Source organism: Schistocerca nitens, chromosome 5, assembly GCF_023898315.1.
Source record: "Schistocerca nitens isolate TAMUIC-IGC-003100 chromosome 5, iqSchNite1.1, whole genome shotgun sequence".
In the NCBI taxonomy this organism is placed as follows: domain Eukaryota; kingdom Metazoa; phylum Arthropoda; class Insecta; order Orthoptera; family Acrididae; genus Schistocerca; species Schistocerca nitens.
Genome location: NC_064618.1, coordinates 854,454,896 through 854,475,156, shown reverse-complemented (window position 1 = coordinate 854,475,156; position 20,261 = coordinate 854,454,896). Strand labels below are relative to the sequence as shown.

At 41.2% G+C, this 20,261-nt stretch overlaps 1 protein-coding gene across 1 annotated transcript in view; it reads right to left on the bottom strand.

Annotated features, from left to right (window-relative positions):
- LOC126259241 (dynein regulatory complex subunit 7) overlaps positions 1-20,261 on the bottom strand; it is a 742,488-nt gene that overhangs the window by 267,953 nt on the left and 454,274 nt on the right. Inside the window, exon 3 of the mRNA XM_049955864.1 lies at positions 10,897-11,055. Coding sequence (XP_049811821.1) covers positions 10,897-11,055 — 159 coding nt within the window. The remainder of the gene's footprint in view (positions 1-10,896; positions 11,056-20,261) is intronic.

Below are 20,261 nucleotides of genomic sequence, written 5' to 3'. Positions count from 1 at the left end.
GGGTAGATCACGTAACTAATGAGGAGCTACTGAATAGAATTGGGGAGAAGAGGAATTTGTGACACAACTTGAGTAGAAGAAGGGAACAGTTGGTAGGACACATTCTGGGGCATCAAGGGATCACCAATTTAGTATTGGGGGGAAGCGTAGAGGGTAAAAATCATAGAGGGAGACTGAGAGATGAATACACTGAGCAGATTCATAAGGATATAGGTTGGAGCAGTTATTCAGAGATAAAACGGCTTGCACAGAATAGAGTAGCATGGAGAGCTGCAACAAACCAGTCTCTGGACTGAAGACCACAACAACAACAACAACAAATCTCCAGCTTTATGTCTGTGAATCTTTTAACTTCTGGCCTCTTGTAAAACAATGCAGTTCATTAATCTTCCAGTCACCCTTTGTTCAGAGAAAAAGATTAAGAGAAAAAGAAGAAAAACCTATTTCTGGTTTCCAATACTACACATATTGATATTAGCATTTACTGAACAGATTTTTTCTAAACAAATTAGAACATAATAAAATGCTGTGCACCATCACAAATGTTTACTGTAGCAGCTGTTTAGTATAATGGAGAAGTCAGCAGCTTTTCCTCCAAGGTAGCAGATTTTTTTCTAAATATATTATGTACAGTTTCAGTATTTACACATAGAAATAGAATATAGCACACTAATTATACCCTATCTGATCAGAAGTATGCAGACATTCTTCTGTAACATTAAACTGAGCATTAGATGAAATGAGAGGCAGACCTGCCACTTTCAAAGGAGGCGGGGAGTCGTGTACTGTCAGCACAGCATCAGTAACAGCAGCAAGGGTCAGTCAGCAGAGCTCAGTGACTTTGAACATCAACTAACCGTTGGATGTCACCTGAGTAACTAATCCACTGGGGACATTTCAACCCCTCTAAGGCTGCCTAAATAGACTGTTGGTGATGTGACTGTAAAGTGAAAACACGAAGGAACAACCGTAGGTAAGCCAACACCAGGCAGACATTGTGTACTGGTGGACAGCGACTGCCGAGCACTGTGGAGGGTGACTGTAAAAAATAACTGAAATCAACAAAAGGAATCACTCGTGAGCTCCACAGTACTACCAGCAGTCAAGCTAGTGCAGTGACTGTGTGTTGGAAGTTAAGCAGATCCACGTAAGCCAAACATTTTTGTAGTCAGTGCCAAGTGACATTCAAGGTGGTATGAAGAGTGATGGCACTGGACAGGTGATGACTGGAAATGAGTGTTTTTGAGTGATGAATCATGCTTTACGCTGTGGTAATCTGAAGGAACTGTTAGGGGTTTGGTGAATTTCTGGAAAACATTACCTGCCATCATGCTTATGGACAGCAGTGATGCATGGAGGAGGCGGTGTTACAGTATGGGAGTGTACTTTGTAGTTAGGCTTGGTTCCCCTTATTACAATTACACAAACACTAAACATGGAAGAATATTAACACATTTTACATCATTGTGTACTGCATACAGTAGAGGCACAGTTTCGCTACAATGTACCAGTATTGTTTGTATCAGCACGACAATGCACTAGTCATAAAGCAGTTTCTGTGAGGCAATGGTTTGTGGACAATAACATTCCTGAAATGGACTAGTCTGCCAGAGACCTGACATGACTCCATTGGAATACCTTTGAAATGAGTTAGATTCCAGCATCTAACATCACTACCTTCCCTGGTTTCGACCCTTGAGGAAGAATGGGCTAGCATTCCTCCATAGACATTCAGACACTTCATTGAAAGTGACTCCAGCAGAGTTCAAGATGCCAGAGAGCTGAAGGGTGGACACACTACATATTAATATCCACTAAAAGGTGTCCAGATAGTTTTGATCAGATAATGTCGCTCTTGTTAACTTCATCTACAGAAGTAGTTTGAAAGTTACTATTTCCTAGTTGGAAACATACATAAAATGTATAAAATTAGCTACAGAAGCTTGGTACATGACACACATAAACATTTAATAGAAAACAGTTAACACTACCTTTCAAGCTCTTTGTATTTTTCTAATAATAGTGCCTGATTAAACAGTGGAAAATTCAGGAAGGAATGTAGCAATATTATTAAATGAATAGTTGCTACTCACCATACAGCGGAGATGCTGAGTCGCAGGCAGGCACAAAAAAGAGACTGTCGGAAAGTGAGTTTTTGGCCAACAGGGCCTTCATTGAAAAAATGCAACTCACATACACACGACCACAGTCTCTGGCAGCTGAAGCCAGACTGCAAGCAGCAGCATATGGTGGGAGAGACAACCAGGTAGTGGGGTAAAGAGGAGGTTGCAGCAGGGAGGGGCGGGGGCAGCAGGGTAGCAGACTGGCACAGTTAAGTGTTGCTTGTGGGAGCATACTAGGACGAGTGGAGAGAGGATAGAGCAGCTAAGTGCAGACAGTAGGTTAGCAGCAGAGAGAGGGGGGCGAGGGAAGCAGAAAAGGTGAGAAGTAAGAAGACTGCGAGTGCATTGGTGGATTAGAAGGCTGTGTAGTGCTGGAATGGGAACAGGGAAGGGGTCATATGGATAAGGACAATGAAGGTTGAGGCTTGTGACAGGACTGGAGTAGGTGGTGATGGGAGGATGTATGGGACAGGTCTTGCATCTATGTCGATTACCAGGATATGAGCCATGTCACAAGTGTCACCTATCCCATCAAAGGCAGGGCTTACTGTAAAACCGGTCATGTGATCTACAAGCTAAGATGCATCCACTGTGCTGCATTCTACGTGTGTATGACAACCAACAAGCTGTCTCTCTGCATGAACACCCACCGACAAACTGTGCCAAGACACAGTTGGACCACCCCATTGCTGAGCTTGCTGCCCAACCAAAAGTTCTTCATTTCAGTGACTGCTTTACAGCCTGTGCTATCTGGATCCTTCCAATCAACACCAGCTTCTCTGAACTTCACAGGTGGGAACTCTCCTTGCAATATATCCTACTATCCCGTAACCCTCCTGACCCAAACCTTCATTAGTCATTGTCCTTACCCGTCTAGCCTCTTCCCTGTTCCCAGTCCAGCACTACACAGCCCTCTATAATACTAACGTACCCAGTCTTTTTACTTCTCATCTTTTCCACTACCCCTCTCTCTCCCATGCCCTCCGCCGAACCTCCTGACTGCACCTAACTACCCTATCCTCTCTCCGACTCATCCCTGCATCCTCTCACTAGCAATATTTTACTGTCCTCCACCTCTACTTTTTCACCCCCTCCTCACCCCAGCCTCCTCCTTACCCCCACCACCTACTTGCTTCTCCCAACATGCACTGCTGCTTGCAGTCTGACTTCAGCTGCCAGAGACTGTGGTCATGTGTGCGTCGTGAGTTTTGTTTGTGAACGCATGTGCGCACGTGTGTTTGTTTGTGTGTGTGGGGGGAGGTGGGGGTGGGGGGTGGGGGGTGTTGTCTATTTTTGACGAAGGCTTTGCTGGCTGAAAGCTCACTTTCTGATAGTCTCTTTATCATGCCTATCTGTGTCTCAGCATCTCCACTGTGTGGTGAGTAGCAACTATCCATTTCATAATAGTACCACAAAACACACACACACACAAACAGATAAGATACTCCAACTAGAAAAAGAGCAAGAGCCCAAAAGCCAATGTCAACTGTTTTCTATTATATGTTTCAGTGTGCCACACACCAATCCTCTGTAGGTAAGTAGTTGCCTTTCCCTTATTTTATGTATACTTCTAGTTTATGTGTATCTTGACTCATTTACGATACTGAAAAATAATGTCACTGACAGAAGCTACTGAACACAATATGTGAATGATTGTTGAATAAACGAAACCTTTAAATATGGTAAAAGAAGTTCTGGCAGAATGTACATAATTTAGGAGTAAAGGAGAAAACTTATCAAATAGTCGAAGTGTTGAGTCACTGACAGGCACACAAGAAAGAATGAAAAACTTCTTAGCTTTTGGATGAATCTTTTAATGAGCTACATGACACACACAAACACACACACATACACACACACACGCACCAGTGTGTCAGCGTACACAGGCTTACACGCACGTACACACAATGTCAAGACTGCAGTTTGGCAGGTAAACTGGAGAGAGAGGTTGTGACGGGTGGGAGAAAGAGGCAGTAAGTGGGAGATAGGGTTGGTGTAGGATAGCTGAAAGCTTGGAGGGAGTGAAACTCAGCAAGTGCACAATATGGGGATGCATCTACATCTGCATCTATATCTATACTCTGCAAACCACCATGAAGTGCATGGCAGAGGGTACATCCCATTGTAGTAGTTATTAGGGCTTCTTCCTGTTCCATTCACATATGGAGCGCAGGAAGAATGATTGTTTGAATGCCTCTGTGCATGCAGTAATTATTATAATCTTATCCTCACAATTCCTATGTGAGCGATATGTAGGAGTTTGCTGAATATTCCTGAAGTAATCATTTAAAACCAGTTCTTGAAACTTTTTTAATAGACTTTTTTCAGGATAGTTTACATCTGTCTTCAAGAGTCTGCCAGTTCAATGCCTTCAGTATCTCTGTGACACTCTCCCATGGATTAAACAAACCTGTGACCATTCATGCTGCCATTCTCTGTATAAGTTGAATATCCCTTGTTAGTCCTATCTGGTACAGGTCCCACACACTTGAGCCATATTCTAGAATTGGCCACATGAGTGATTTGCAAGCCATCTCCTTTGTAGAATGATTGCACTTCCCCAGTAATCTACCAATAAACTGACGTCTACCACCTGCTATACTCACAACTGAACCAATGTGATCATTCCATTTCATATCCCCACAAAGTGTTACAGCCAGGTAGTTGTGCATACGGCAGATGGGGAGCAGTGTCAATGAGTTCGTGTAGTCCACAATGATGCAATTGTCAAGGAGTGGACTGGGAAGGGGTGATAGAAAGACAAAGTGGAGACTGTTGGGTAGAGGCTGTGGGTGAAGTGGATTAGCATAGATCAAGTCTAGGAGGATTATGGGAGCACAAAAAAGAGGTGTTACACAAGGATAACTTCCGTCTGTGTAGTTCAGAAAAGCTGGTTCCAGGGCAAGGATCCAGATGACAAGGGATGTGAAGACTCCATTGGACTCAAGCACGTTGTGCTCAGCACTGTGTGTGTGTGTGTGTGTGTGTGTGTGTGTGTGTGTGTGTGTGTGTGTGTGTGTGGGTGGGTGGGTGGGTGGGTGGGTGGGTAGGTGGGTGCATGCTTGTTAAAGGACTCATCCAAAAGTTAACCTCGCCTGTGGTTGATTGGGAGGTCGTTCCAAGGCATGGCAGGCAGCGAAAGACGTCCCCGAAGGCTGATCAGAAAGCCTCCCCGGCGCGTCTCACAAACAGGTTTCAGGTGCTGTCTCTGGCTAAGCCAGATGCAGCAGCCTGCCCTGTTTCAGAGGATGATTCTTGATTCTCAGCCTTCAAGGTCCGGGCAATCGCAGAGGGTGGGCTTATTGGTAGTTGGGAGCTCCAATGTCAGGCGCGTAATGGGGCCCCTTAGGGATATGGCGGATAAGGAGGGGAAGAAATCCAGTGTGCACTCCGTGTGCATTCCAGGTGGAGTCATTCCTGATGTGGAAAGGGTCCTTCCGGATGCTATGAGGAGCACAGGGTGCAGCCAGCTGCAGGTGGTGGCACATGTCAGCACTAATGACGTGTGTCACTTAGGATCTGAGGAAATTCTCTCTGGATTCCAGCGGCTATCTGATTTGGTGAAGGCTGCCGGTCTTGCTTACGAGATGAAGGCAGAGCTCACCATCTGCAGCATCATTGACAGAACCGACTGCAGACCTTTGGTGCAGAGCTGGGTGGAGGGTCTGAATCAGAGGCTCAGACGGTTTTGCGACCATGTTGGCTGCAGATTCCTTGACTTGCGCCATAGGGTGGTAGGGTTTTGGGTTCCGCTGAATAGGTCAGGAGTTCACTACACTCAGCTGGCGGCTACATGGGTAGCAGAGTCTGTGTGGCGTGGACTGGGCGGTTTTTTAGGTTAGCAGGCCCCGGGAAAGTATGGGGTGGGCTGCAATCTCAAAGGGTGCATGGAAAATACAGGACACGCTTGGATCAAGGAACAGTCGGAATTGTAGTTGTAAATTGTTGTAGTTGTGCTGGGAAAGTCCCTGAGCTTCAAGTGCTAATAGAAAGCACAGAAGCTGAAATCGTTATAGGTACAGAAAGCTGGCTAAAGCCTGAAATAAGTTCTGCAGAAATTTTTACAAAGTCTCAGACGGTGTTCAGGAAAGATAGATTAGGCAGAATTGATGGTGGAGTGTTTGTGTCTGTCAGTAGTGGTTTATCTTGTAGTGAAGTCGAAGTAGGTACTCCGTGCGAATTGCTATGGGTGAAGGTTATACTTAACACCAGAACTAAGTTAATAATTGGCTCCTTCTACCGACTCCCAGACTCCAATGATTTAGTTGCTGAACAGTTCAGAGAAAATTTGAGTCTCATAACAAATAAATACCCCACTCATATGGTTATAGTTGGTGGGGACTTCAACCTTCCCTCGATATGTTGGCAAAAATACTTGTTCAAAACCGGTGGTAGGCAGAAAACATCTTCCGAGATTGTCCTAAATGCTTTCTCCGAAAATTATTTCGAGCAGTTAGTCCACGAACCCATGCGAAATGTAAATGGTTGCGAAAACACACTTGACCTCTTAGCCACAAACAATCCAGAGCTAATAGAGAGCATCATGACTGACACAGGGATTAGTGATCACAAGGTCATTATAGCTAGGCTCAATACCGTTTTTTCCAAATCCACCAGAAACAAACGCAAAATAATTTTATTTAAAAAAGTGGATAAAGTGTCACTAGAAGCCTTCCTAAGAGACAATCTCCATTCCTTCCGAACTGACTATGCAAATGTAGATGAGATGTGGCTCAAATTCAAAGATATAGTAGCAACAGCAATTAAGAGATTCATACCTCATAAATTGGTAAGAGATGGAACTGATCCCCCCTGGTACACAAAACAAGTCCGAACACTGTTGCAGAGGCAACGGAAAAAGCATGCAAATTTCAGAAGAACGCGATATCCCGAAGATTGGCTAAAATTTACAGACGCGCCAAATTTGGCACGGACTTCAATGGGAGATGCCTTTAATAGGTTCCACAATGAAACATTGTCTCGAAATTTGGTACAAAATCCAAAAAAATTGAGCAAGCAGTAAAGGAAACAAAAGAAAAGCTCGGAGTAGGTATTAAAATCCATGGAGAAGAAATAAAAACTTTGAGATTCGCCAATGAGATTGTAATTCGATCAGAGACAGCAAAGGACTTGGAAGAGCAGTTGAACGGAATGGACAGTGTCTTGAAAGGAGGATATAAGATTAACATCAACAAAAGCAAAACGAGGATAATGGAATGTAGTTGAATTAAGTCGGGCGATGCTGAGGGAATTGGATTAGGAAATGAGACACTTAAAGTAGTAAAGGAGTTTTGCTATTTGGGGAGCAAAATAACTGATGATGGTCAAAGTAGAGAGGATATAAAATGTAGACTGGCAATGGCAAGGAAAGCATTTCAGAAGAAGAGAAATTTGCTAACAACGAGTATAGATTTAAGTGTCAGGAAGTCGTTTCTGAAAGTATTTGTATGGAGTGTAGCCATGTATGGAAGTGAAACATGGACAATAAATAGTTTGGACAAGAAGAGAATAGAAGCTTTCGAAATGTAGAGCTACAGAAGAATGCTGAAGATTAGATGGGTAGATCACATAACTAATGATGAAGTATAGAACAGAATTGGGGAGAAGAGGAGTCTGTGGCACAACTTGACAAAAAGAAGGGACCGGTTAGTAGGACATGTTCTGAGGCATCAAGGGATCACAAATTTAGCATTGGAGGGCAGCGTGGAGGGTATGAATCGTAGAGTGAGACCAAGAGATGAATACGACGTGTGGCTAGAAAAAAACAGGACTAGTACTGGTGAAACAATAAAACGAATGCAGTAAGGCTGAAAGTCGCGTGGCCTGTCACGTGACTCTCGCTCCGCCTACTGCTCGAGTTTCATCTGCCTCCTGCACTCAGTCTGCACGTGGCGTCTGTTTTAAGTAGTTGACGTTTTGTCTGTGCGTCGGAAAATGTTGAGTGTACAGAAAGAACAGCGTGTTAACATCAAATTTTGTTTCAAACTAGGAAAATCTGCAAGTGAAACGTTTGTAATGTTACAACAAGTGTACGGCGATGATTGTTTATCGTGAACACAAGTGTTTGAGTGGTTTAAACGATTTAAAGATGGCCGCGAAGACACCAGTAATGACACTCGCACTGGCAGACCATTGTCAGCAAAAACTGATGCAAACATTGAAAAAATCGGTAAACTTGTTCGACAAGATCGCCGTTTAACAATCTGCTCTGATTGTTAAACGGCGATCTTGTCGAACAAGTTTACCGATTTTTTCAATGTTTGCATCAGTTTTTGCTGACAATGGTCTGCCAGTGCGAGTGTCATCACTGGTGTCTTCGCGGCCATCTTTAAATCGTTTAAACCACTCAAACACTTGTGTTCGCGATAAACAATCATTGCCGTACACTTGTTGTAACATTACAAACGTTTCACTTGCAGATTTTCCTAGTCTGAAACAAAATTTGATGTTAACACGCTGTTCTTTCTGTACTCAACATTTTCCGACGCACAGACAAAACGTCAACTACTTAAAACAGACGCCACAGGCAGACTGAGTGCAGGAGGCAGATGAAACTCGAGCAGTAGGCGGAGCGAGAGTCACGTGACAGGCCACGCGACTTTCAGCCTTATTGCATTAGTTTTATTGTTTCACCAGTACTAGTCCGGTTTTTTTCTAGCCACACCTCGTACACTAAGCAGATTCAGAAGGATGTGGGTTGCAGTAAGTACCAGGAGATGAAGAAGCTTGCACAGGATAGGGTAGCATGGAGAGCTGCATCAAACCAGTCTCTGGACTGAAGACCACAACAACAACAAGAATGGCCGCTATCGACTAGGGATCTCAAGTTGATTCCGTATTTCTAGATTTCCAGAAAGTTTTTGACACCGTTCCTCACAAGCGACTTCTAATCAAGCTGCGGACCTATGGGGTATCATCTCAGTTGTGCGACTGGATTCGGGATTTCCTGTCAGGAAGGTTGCAGTTCGCAGTAATAGACGGCAAATCATCGAGTAAAACTGAAGTGATATCAGGTGTTCCCCAGGGAAGCGTCCTGGGACCTCTGCTGTTCCTGATCTATATAAATGACCTGGGTGACAATCTGAGCAGTTCTCTTAGGTTGTTCGCAGATGATGCTGTAATTTACCATCTAGTAACGTCATCCGAAGACCAGTATCAGTTGCAAAGCGATTTAGAAAAGATTGCTGTATTGTGTGGCAGGTGGCAGTTGACGCTAAATAACGAAAAGTGTGAGGTGATCCACATGAGTTCCAAAAGAAATCCGTTGGAATTCGATTACTCGATAAATAGTACAATTCTCAAGGCTGTCAATTCAACTAAGTACCTGGGTGTAAAAATCACGAACAACTTCAGCTGGAAGTACCACATAGACAATATTGTGGGGAAGGCGAGCCAAAGATTGCGTTTAATTGGCAGGACACTTAGAAGATGCAACAAGTCCACTAAAGAGACAGCTTACACTACACTCGTTCGTCCTCTGTTAGAATATTGCTGCGCGGTGTGGGATCCTTACCAGGTGGGATTCACGGAGGACATCAAAAGGGTGCAAAAAAGGGCAGCTCGTTTTGTATTATCACATAATAGGGGAGATAGTGTGGCAGATATGATACGTGAGTTGGGATGGAAGTCATTAAAGCAAAGACGTTTCTTGGCAGGGCGAGATCAATTTACGAAATTTCAGTCTCCAACTTTCTCTTCCGAATGCGAAAATATTTTGTTGAGCCCAACCTACATAGGTAGGAATGATCATCAAAATAAAATAAGAGAAATCAGAGCTCGAACAGAAAGGTTTAGGTGTTCGTGTTTCCCGCACGCTGTTCGGGAGTGGAATGGTAGAGAGATAGTATGATTGTGGTTTGATGAACCCTCTGCCAAGCACTTAAATGTGAATTGCAGAGTAATCATGTAGATGTAGAAAGTCTCTTTTGTGTGCCTATTGACAAAACAGCACTTCTACTATTCAGTGGGTTGTCTCCTGTACTGCTAAATTATTTACACAAAAGCTTTAATATTATATTCAAAATCACACAAAGCATGCATAATGATTGATAATTCCACACAGTAAACAGAAACATTGATTGTAATGTTGGCAATGTAATGTACTAGCCTTACTTATAACGCACCAAATTTGTCACAGAAGGATGGTATCAGAGAATTAAATGTCCCATACATATTTGCATGCCCCATGATGTGCATTACATATTTAAATGAAAGAGACCTTTCAGGAGTTTGAAATAAATCAATGATGTATCAGTGAAACACATGTTTACTTCATTAACTCTAAATGGTTCAAATGGCTCTGAGCACTATGGGACTTTACATCTGTGGTCATCAGTCCCCTAGAACTTAGAACTACTTAAACCTAACTAATCTAAGGACATCACACACATGCATGCCCGAGGCAGGATTCGGACCTGCAACCGTAGCGGCCGCGCGGTTCCAGACTGAAGCGCCTAGAACCGCACGGCCACACCGGCTGGCTCACTAACTCTACAAGTCACATTAGCTAGTACTAATGATACTACTGAAACTGCTGGTCAACTGTTAATTACTCTTCACGGATGTAACAATATCATTTCTCACACCAGACCAACGGTTACGACTCCGTACTCGTATTTAGGAAGAGCTGGTTACAAAATATTATCCAGAAATCTTGAATTACGCAAGTGCAGAAAACAATGGCCACAGCATATCTTCCTTCATCTTAGTCTAACTGGGCAAGGACACACATTCTTAACAGAGTCATTACACTGACAACTATATCATATCATACCTCAATAGCACGTCGCTTCTCTTCCTGTCTCTTTCGCTCATCATCTGCTGCTCGTTGTTTTTCCCTTCTGTCCATTTCTATCAGAAACTGGCTACGAAGATCAGGAGGAGGCTCTACCTGATATTTGGAAACTACAGTTTCCTTTTTCTCTGGTTCTGGCTAGAATAATAATAAAATAATAATTTGCAATTAGTCTGTAATTAGTGTAGTTAACTAATGGAATAATACAAAAAAATCAGTAAGTCAGATTAATATTAACAAGAGAAACCTCTTTTGTGATCCAATAAGGGGTACATATTCAGCACTTTAAAGAACAAGCATCTTTGTGGATAAGTATATAAACCATTTTATTTTTAAATATGAATACTGTGAAAGATTACTCTAAACAATGTCAGATTTAATGAATAATTATGTGGAGCATTTGATTGAGAAATGACGATATTTCAGAATACATACTGAATTAAAGCACTTATATTCAGTGATCCTCTGTTTGCCAGAGAATCGTACAATGAGAGGGTGGTGATGGTAGAAATTGCTGAGAACACTTCTTCATGGAAGATGATCTAAACAACTCACATCAGGCAAAAACATTAAAAAGGTACTTAATAAGATTCACAGATAAATGTGAAATGATGTTCAGTTGTTGTGATTGTCAATCCAAAGACTGACTTGATGCAGCTTTCCATACTGGTCTATCCTGTGTAAGCCTTTTCATCCCTGGATAACTGCTACAACCTACATCTACATGCCCGACAAAAGAAGTGAAGAACTGAGGGGGGGGGGGGGGGGGGAGAACAAAATTAATCTTTCTTAGCTGAGAGTTATTTCAGTGATTACAAAATTTAATCAAATTAACAAAGAACTTGGCAGAATAAGCTAACTTATTAGTAAAATGTAGCACTCCCTCTGGAGTGGATGCATGCATTGATTCAATTAGGAAGGGAGCCATTGAACCCTCTCCTGAGGCAACCTGGCCCACAACTGTTGTAACTGGTCCTCAATATCCTGAGACATGTTGTATCAGGAACAGATATGTGAATCTTGTTGGCCTTAGGAGTACCTCAACATCACACAGACCATTCGTAGAGGCACATGCCATGTATGGACGAACATTTTGCTGTTGAAAAATGGCACCATAATACAGTCACGTGTGAGGTAACACATGATAATGCAGATGTCTATACTGCTGTGCCATCAGAATTCCTTCAGTCACCTAACGACCATGAACTGAAGTCATACACGATGTGATGCCATTCATCAACTGTGCATAGTTCCTGGTCACAGCACCACTCCAGATGTAGCCATTTGTATTGTGTTGGTAATGGCAGCCTACACATGTGACAGTAATTTGCTATTGCAGCTACTGCTAGTTTTTGACCAACGTTGTGTAATGGCACAGCATACTGCAGGCAGTCCATTACTTGTACTTGAATGGTAGGCACAAATGCGAAGGGGTTTTGATGTGCCTAGTGTACAATACAGCACATCTGTCTTCTGGTGAACAGACATGGTTGACTGGAATCTTGATGACTGGTATGCCTACCTTCACCTTCCTTGCAGAGCACTGGGCCGTTGTCACATCCAAATGCCCTACATATCTGGATATTGCACAATTCAACCAGTAGGCCAAATGAAGACCAACAATGAAGTCCTTTTCAAACTCTGTTTGGTACCAACAATGCTTCCTCATATGAGTATGTGGCATTTGCATGTCTTCACAGAGATGATACAACATCTGACACTGCTTACACCCGTTATACACCCTATGAGGCCTGGTACCAACAGTAAACATGTACGACACTAATGCACTCTGTTAGCTGTTCAACTAGTCACAGAGATTTAAAGCTCCAATCATTTACATACCATCCGATGGTGTGTACATGCATGAAGTTACACTGATATCTGACCAAGTTTTCTGAGTGTTTTACTTTTTTGTCAGGGAATTTATACGAACCTGCCTACTGTACTACAACCTTAATCTTCCTCTCCTATTTCTATGCACCACACTTCTCTCCATTAGCATGCTGACAAGTGCTTAATGCTTCAGGATATGTCCTATTAAAGAACCCCTTTCATTAGTCACATTGTGCCATTATTTATTTTTTTCCAACCTGAGTAGGTATTTCTTCACTAATTATGTAATCTACCTACCTAATTTTCACCATTCTTCTGTAGCACCACATGTCTAATTTTCATCATCCTTCTGTAGCACCACATTTCAGAAACTTTCATTCTCTTCTTGTCTGACCTGCTTATTATCCATGTATCACTTCTGAACAGAGCAGTACTAAACACAAACACCTTCAGAAAAGACTTTCTAAGTCTTAAATCTACATCTGATGCTAAAAAATGGTTTTTCTGAAACACTTTTATTGTTGTTGCCAGTCTGTATTTTTATCCTCACTACTTTGTCACCATCAGTTGTTTTGCTATTCAAATAGCAAAACTCATCTAGTACTTTTAGTGTCTCATTTCCTAATGTAGTTCCCTCAGCATCACCTGATTTAATTCAACTACATTGCATTACGTTTGTTCTACTTTTGTTGATATTCATCTTAAACATCTTTTCAAGTCACTGTAATGGTGCAATTTTTAAAGGCTGCCGAGGGATAGAAAGCTGCTTTCCTGTTACTCATGATGATGTGACTGATACTCACTCAGACATTTCAGTTTCAATGTAGTTGAGGCTAATGTCCATACAACGGGAACAAAAGCCACAGCAACTCACCAGTTGTACCAAACTCTTTATTCACAGTTAGACATGAGATTTACACCATGACAGTGACAAATAGGCATCCACATCCTGCACGCACGGGCTTGCAGCAAACCCCACATCACATGGAGTTGGCAGAGCAGTGATGGGCATGTTGGAACTGGCTTTGCAATGCCCATTGTCATAACTGCATTGCTTAACATAATCAGCCAGAGCAGATTTTCATTACCATGCCAATTTTAGTATACTAGCACAACCATCTCGTCAATGACCAATAGTATTACTGAACTCGAGTAGCCCCTAAGCTGGCATCATGAGGCTGAGGGAACACCATTCCAGTCCTCCCACTAAAGAAAAATTGCTGGCAGTGCCAGGAATTGAAGCTTGGTCCTTTGCTTAACAGCCATTCACACTGACCACCGGGCTACCAAGGCACTTGTCACATAAGGTCACCTCACTATGGCCTACTGCAGCATCTGCAGGCATCTTCATGACTATGCATCAGGCACCGAGGACTGTGGGTTCGATACCCACTACTCGTCTGCTGTTGTGGACACAACTCGTCTCTATAAAACAAATACCTCTAAGCTGAACTTGATTAAAAGTGCCTTGTCTACCCATTAGAGAACCCGAGACCCTGTGTTTGATGTCAGAAGAGCTAATGTGGGCTACAATGAAAGTTGGACATTAACATGGAGCAACAATGGCAGTGGCAGTCCAGTAATGACATTCAGCAGAATACAACTAAGTGCTGACTATAAATATTATATGGTCTTGTAAGATGGGTTTTGGCAGTAGCAGACGATGAGCAGGATGGCATCAGATGAGAAGGTATCAGCTCAAGAGGCAATTCACCACTTACTTGATCAGATTGATTAAATGTGAGCAGATAACATAGTTACATAGGAACTAGAGAGGTTATGGGAGGAGAGACAGGAACAGCCCTCTAGTCCTCTCCTAGTATGATCGTATCTGTCATCGATGAAAGTACCGCAAAGTTAGTGACTACTGTTTTAGGTACACCAGGTGAGGATGTTTTGACTTTCGTGAACAATCTACTCACTGCCATGAACTAAGAGGGTGGAATGACTATCAGTTGTTGAGAATAGCTTGGTGGAAATTAACAGGAGATGCTGGGGCATATGCGATGTGCCACGAGAAACTACTGAACACTCGCTCCTTTCAGGAGCTCCTTCCTTGCAGAAAGGGCTGTTGAAATTATATCAGATGAAGAATACTACTAGGTATTATGAAGAGCCACTAAACAGTGTTACACAGAGGCAAGGGCATGGAAACCTTTATAGACTGAATTACGAAGTAAAATATTAATACTTATGAACTGACAGATAGTGACAATGCTAACAAAGTCGTTCTTCAAAGGGCAGAGCAGATAGTGTCAGACGCATTCCTGTGCAGTTTACCAGGTGAAATTTCATGTAATGGGTGAGTAGTATTACTGAAGCCATTAAACAAAGCTAGGCAACTACAATGGCTTTGACAAAAATAGATGTGGTGACTAGACTCAGGGAAAGCAGGGTGGTTTTTAATATGAAAAACACGTTATCAATATAGTCAAACTCGTCATATTTGGTGTAACTGTAGGATATCTCAGTGTGGGAGGTGTAAGAGGGGTCAACACTTGGAGTGGGACTGTCAGCATAGGTTTCCACAGACACAGGGAAGATGGTTGCAGGATGAAGCTCACAGTATGGTGCAAAACAAAAATGGGAATGTTGTGACACCATGCAGTGCCCCATGTAAATCTGAGCACAGTAAACCAGTATATGGAATCACTGGCAGATTATTGTATGAAATGTTGTGCAGGAGTAAGGGTATTTAAGTTTCTATTGGACACAGGATTGCAGGTATCAATGGCAAGTCAGGGGTAATGAATTTGTACTTCCTTCATTGTACGTTCAGTGGTGTCAATGGGAGAGATGTTAGATTAGATTAGTTTTTCGTTCCATAGATCTGTGCTGAGGAGATCCTCGTGGATGTGGAACATGTCAATATACATTTTTTTAAGCTGAAATAACAATACTAATAGTATGAATATATATACAATACATCATTTGTTTCTATTAAAAAATTCGTCAATGGAGTAGAAGGAGTTGGCCACTAGTAAATCTTTCAGGCTCCTTTTAAACTGATCTCTATTTGTAACTAAATTTTTTATGTTTGCTGGCAAATTATTGAAGATGAGTGTTCCTGAGTAGAGGACCCCTTTTTGAACTAAAGTAAATGCTTTAAAGTCCTTGTGCAGATCATTTTTGTACCTGGTATTGTATGTATGAACTGAGCTGTTTGTTGGAAAAAGAGATATATTATTTAGGACAAATTTCATAAAGAAATAAATATACTGAGAGGCAGTAGTTAGTATACCCAGTTCTTTGAAGAGGTTTCTACAGGACGTCCGTGAATTTACTCCACAAATAATATGAATTACATGCTTTTGGACTCTGAAAACTTTTGTTTGACTTGAAGAGTTACCCCAAAATATTATACCATATGACATTATGGAATGAAAGTAGGCAAAGTATGCAAGCTTTTTCATTTTTATGTCGCCTATGTCTGCTAACACTCGAATTGCAAATACAGATTTGTTAAGGCGTTTCTGCAGTTCTGTGGTGTGCTCCTCCCAACTGAATTTATTATCAAGTTGTAATCCCAGAAATTTAAGACTGTCAACCTCTTCTATCTGCTCTTCTTCATACTTTATGCACATGTTGGGTGGAAACCTCTTACAGGTTCTGAATTGCATATAGTGAGTCCTTGCCAAGTTTAATGTCAGTGAGTTGGCTTTAAACCATTTATTAATACACATGAAAATATCATTAGCAGATCTTTCTAGAACTACACTCGACATACTATTTATTGCAATACTTGTGTCATCTGCAAACAAAACGAACTCTGCTTCTGGCAGTGTAACTGATGAGAGATCATTAATGTACACAAGGAAAAGCTGTGGCCTTGTGGGACATCACATGCAATTTCTTCCCATTCTGATGATGACTTAATTCACTAGTCCCTTGCACTGAAACCCTTTGTTTCCTGTTAGCGAGGTATCACTTGAACCATTTTGCAGCACTGCTCGTGACACCATAGAATTCTAATTTATTTAAAAGGATGTTGTGGTTCACACAATCGAATGCCTTTGACAAATCACAGAAAATACCTGCTGCTAGTAACTTGTTATTTAATGAATTAAGTACATTTTCACTGTAGGTGTAAATAGCCTTTCCGATATCAGAACCCTTCAGATATCCAAACTGTGTTCTTGATAATATGTTACTTGTGGTCAAATGTTTGAGAAGCTGCCTGTACATTACCTTTTCTAAAATTTTTGAGAATGCTGGCAAAAGTGAAATCAGTCTGTAGTTTGATGGTATCTCTTTATCCCCTTTCTTGAATAGAGGCTTAACATCTGCGTATTTTAGCCAGTCAGGAAATGTTCCAGTTATAATAGACTGGTTACACAAGTAACTCAGAATTGTACTAAATTCACAAGAACATGCCTTAATTAACTTTATTGATATTTCATCGTAACCACTAGAATGCTTTGTTTTTAAAGATTTTATTGTGGAAGTTATTTCTTTTGGTGAAGTGAGTGACATATTCATGTACCTGAAACTATTTGTAAAGGCTAGTTTCAGATATTCAAGGGCATTATTTACTGATCCTGACAATCCCAATCTATCAGTAACGGATATAAAGTACTTGTTAAATAGATTTGCCACACTATGCCCATAGGTTACTAATTTGTCATCTACCCTTAGTGCTATTTGCTCCTGTTCCTTTCTGGTTCTACCAGTCTCCTCTTTCACTATATCCCATATTGTTTTTATTTTGTTCCCTGACATTGCTATCTTCTTCTCGTAGAGCATTTGTTTAGATATCTCAATTACTTTTTTTAATATTTTACAGTATTCCTTGTATTTAACTAAATCATCACCATTAGAGCTGTTCTTGGTCGACGGATCATTTTCCTTTTTGTCTTACAGGAAATCTTTATTCCTTGTGTAATCCATCGTTTTATTATAGACTTCTGTTTAATTTGAGTAACTTTTAGAGGAAAACAGTTTTCAAACATGGTACTGACATTGTTCATGAATGTGTTATATTTTTTATTCATGTCATGAGCACTATAAACATCTTTCCAGTTCATATCTTTGAGTAGTTTTCTAAAACACTCAATTTTTGGTTGAATGACTACTTTCCTGTACTCAGATTTAGCAGTCTTGATAATCTGCTTAGAATTTACATCTAAAACAAGGAGCTGCATGTTCATTTATAACAGGTTTTATGATATGATTTTGTTCCTTTGATTTGTCTATAAAAATGTTATCAATGGCTGTCCTTGAGGATTTAGTGATCCTAGTTGGTAAGTTTACAGTGTGAGTTAGATTGAAAGACGACATTACTAACTGCAGTGAATGTTTACTGAAAGATTGCATTAGAAAATCTGTATTAAAGTCACCAGCAATCTAAAGTTCTTTGTTTCTTCCTGTTAAATAACCCAAAAGAGCTTGTAGATGATTTATGAATAGATTATAATTTCCTGCAGGTTACAATTATATAGGATCTGTAATAGAACTCTACTTCTGTTGCACATGCTTCTAGATGCTGCTCTAAACAGAGTTTATTAATGTCAATGTTCTTGAATTTATGGTAATTTTTAATAAATGTGGCAACTCCTCCTCCATCCATATCTTCTCTGCAGAAGCAGAAGTAGGAAGCTAGATTAACTCCTGAAATGTCTAACATATCTATACCAGTGGTCACTTGATGTTCAGAGAGGCAGATTATGTCAATTTGGATAGATGAATTCATTTCATCGATACAAATGAGTAGCTCATCAACTATATTTCTGAGTCCCGGAATGTTCTGGTGTAATAAAGATAACTGATACTGCATACTAATGGGAGTAAAACTGCTTTGGCGAAGATGAACTGGCAGTTCATTCACTTGGTTTGGCAGTAATAAATTCCAAGTGGGAGGGAAAGAATTTTGGCCATGTGTGGAAGTACATTCTAAAGTTGTCAGCAGCTATGATGTCACACTTGACCTGGAATTTCTGAGTAAACGTGATGCCAAAGATAGCCTGGAACAATGCTTAATAGAGCTGGAAGATAAGTCTTTCCATTTAAGCACTAATGCCAGTAATGAAGTGCCACAAGGTTCATTTTGGAACAAGGCAATCCAATTAAATTGCGGTTGCTTAGTATCAACTTGCATGGTAAAATACTGAAATATACAGAGAAACTTGTCTGTGTAGACATAGGAGAAGTTCTGCATTTGTCACATTTGCAAGAGACTGACAGAGGCAGGGTAAGGGTCATCAGCATGGACCATATCAGTTCAATGGAAGTAGAGATATCAAGAGGTAGTGATGCAGCAGAATGGCACAATATTTAATGAAATGCACAACTCTGAACATACTGAAGAATGCGATACTACCATGTGATGTTTACACATGTTACATAGGTACAGCGTTTGTAGTAGATTCTAGATAGCTGGATAGTATCACAGCGTGGAAGGGCATAAACGCAACACGGTCATATCTGACAAAGAAAATAGGAAACAAAACCTATACAACAGTAAATGCACATACACCAACAAATCATAAGAACTAAAAAGAACAAACGGGAACTGAAAAATTTTTGGTCCACTCTGGATAAGGTAGTGACAGATGTGGACAAAAGAGGTGTCACTATTTTGCTAGGAGATTTTAACTCGCCAATAGGCACGGAAAGGAAGTTTAGAGATCCTATGGAAGATTATCCACCCCACAAGAGAACAAACAAGAATGGTGAGAGATTAGTGGACCTATGTAGAAGACACAAGATGAGAATTATGACCACCCATTACAAAGCTAAGACAAGTAAGAAAACAATGTGGGTCAGCCCTGGAAACAGGATTGGGGGAAAACAGCTAGACCATGTAGCAATCCGTGACAAGAATAACAGAGATATTATGAACAGAAATGTGAGGAAAAATAGCAGGATGGAATCAGACCACTACCTTGTTGAAATAAAATGCAGATGGATACCCAACAGAGCAAGGAAACATAGGACCATAAACACTAGCAGAATCGACCTAGATCTTCTGAAAAAACACAGAGCAGAGTATGCAAAGAGAATGGCAGTTCAGAGTGATTGGAAGAGAGTGAGAGATATGATGGAAGAAGAGGCAGTGCAACTGGCTACTAGTTGTTCTTGTTGTTGTGGTCTTCGGTCCTGAGACTGGTTTGATGCAGCTCTCCATGCTACTCTATCCTGTGCAAACTTCTTCATCTCCCAGTACCTACTGCAGCCTACATCCTTCTGAATCTGCTTAGTGTATTCATCTCTTGGTCTCCCTCTACGATTTTTACCCTTCACACTGCCCTCCAGTACTAAATTGGTGATCCTTTGATGCCTCAGAACATGTCCTACCAACCGATCCCTTCTTCTGGTCAAATTGTGCCACAAACTCCTCTTCTTCCCAATTCTATTCAATACCTCCTCATTAGATATGTGATCTACCCATCTAATATTCACCATTCTTCTGTAGCACCACATTTCGAAAGCTTCTATTCTCTTCTTGTCCAAACTATTTATCGTCCATGTTTCACTTCCATACATGGCTACACTCCATACAAATACTTTCAGAA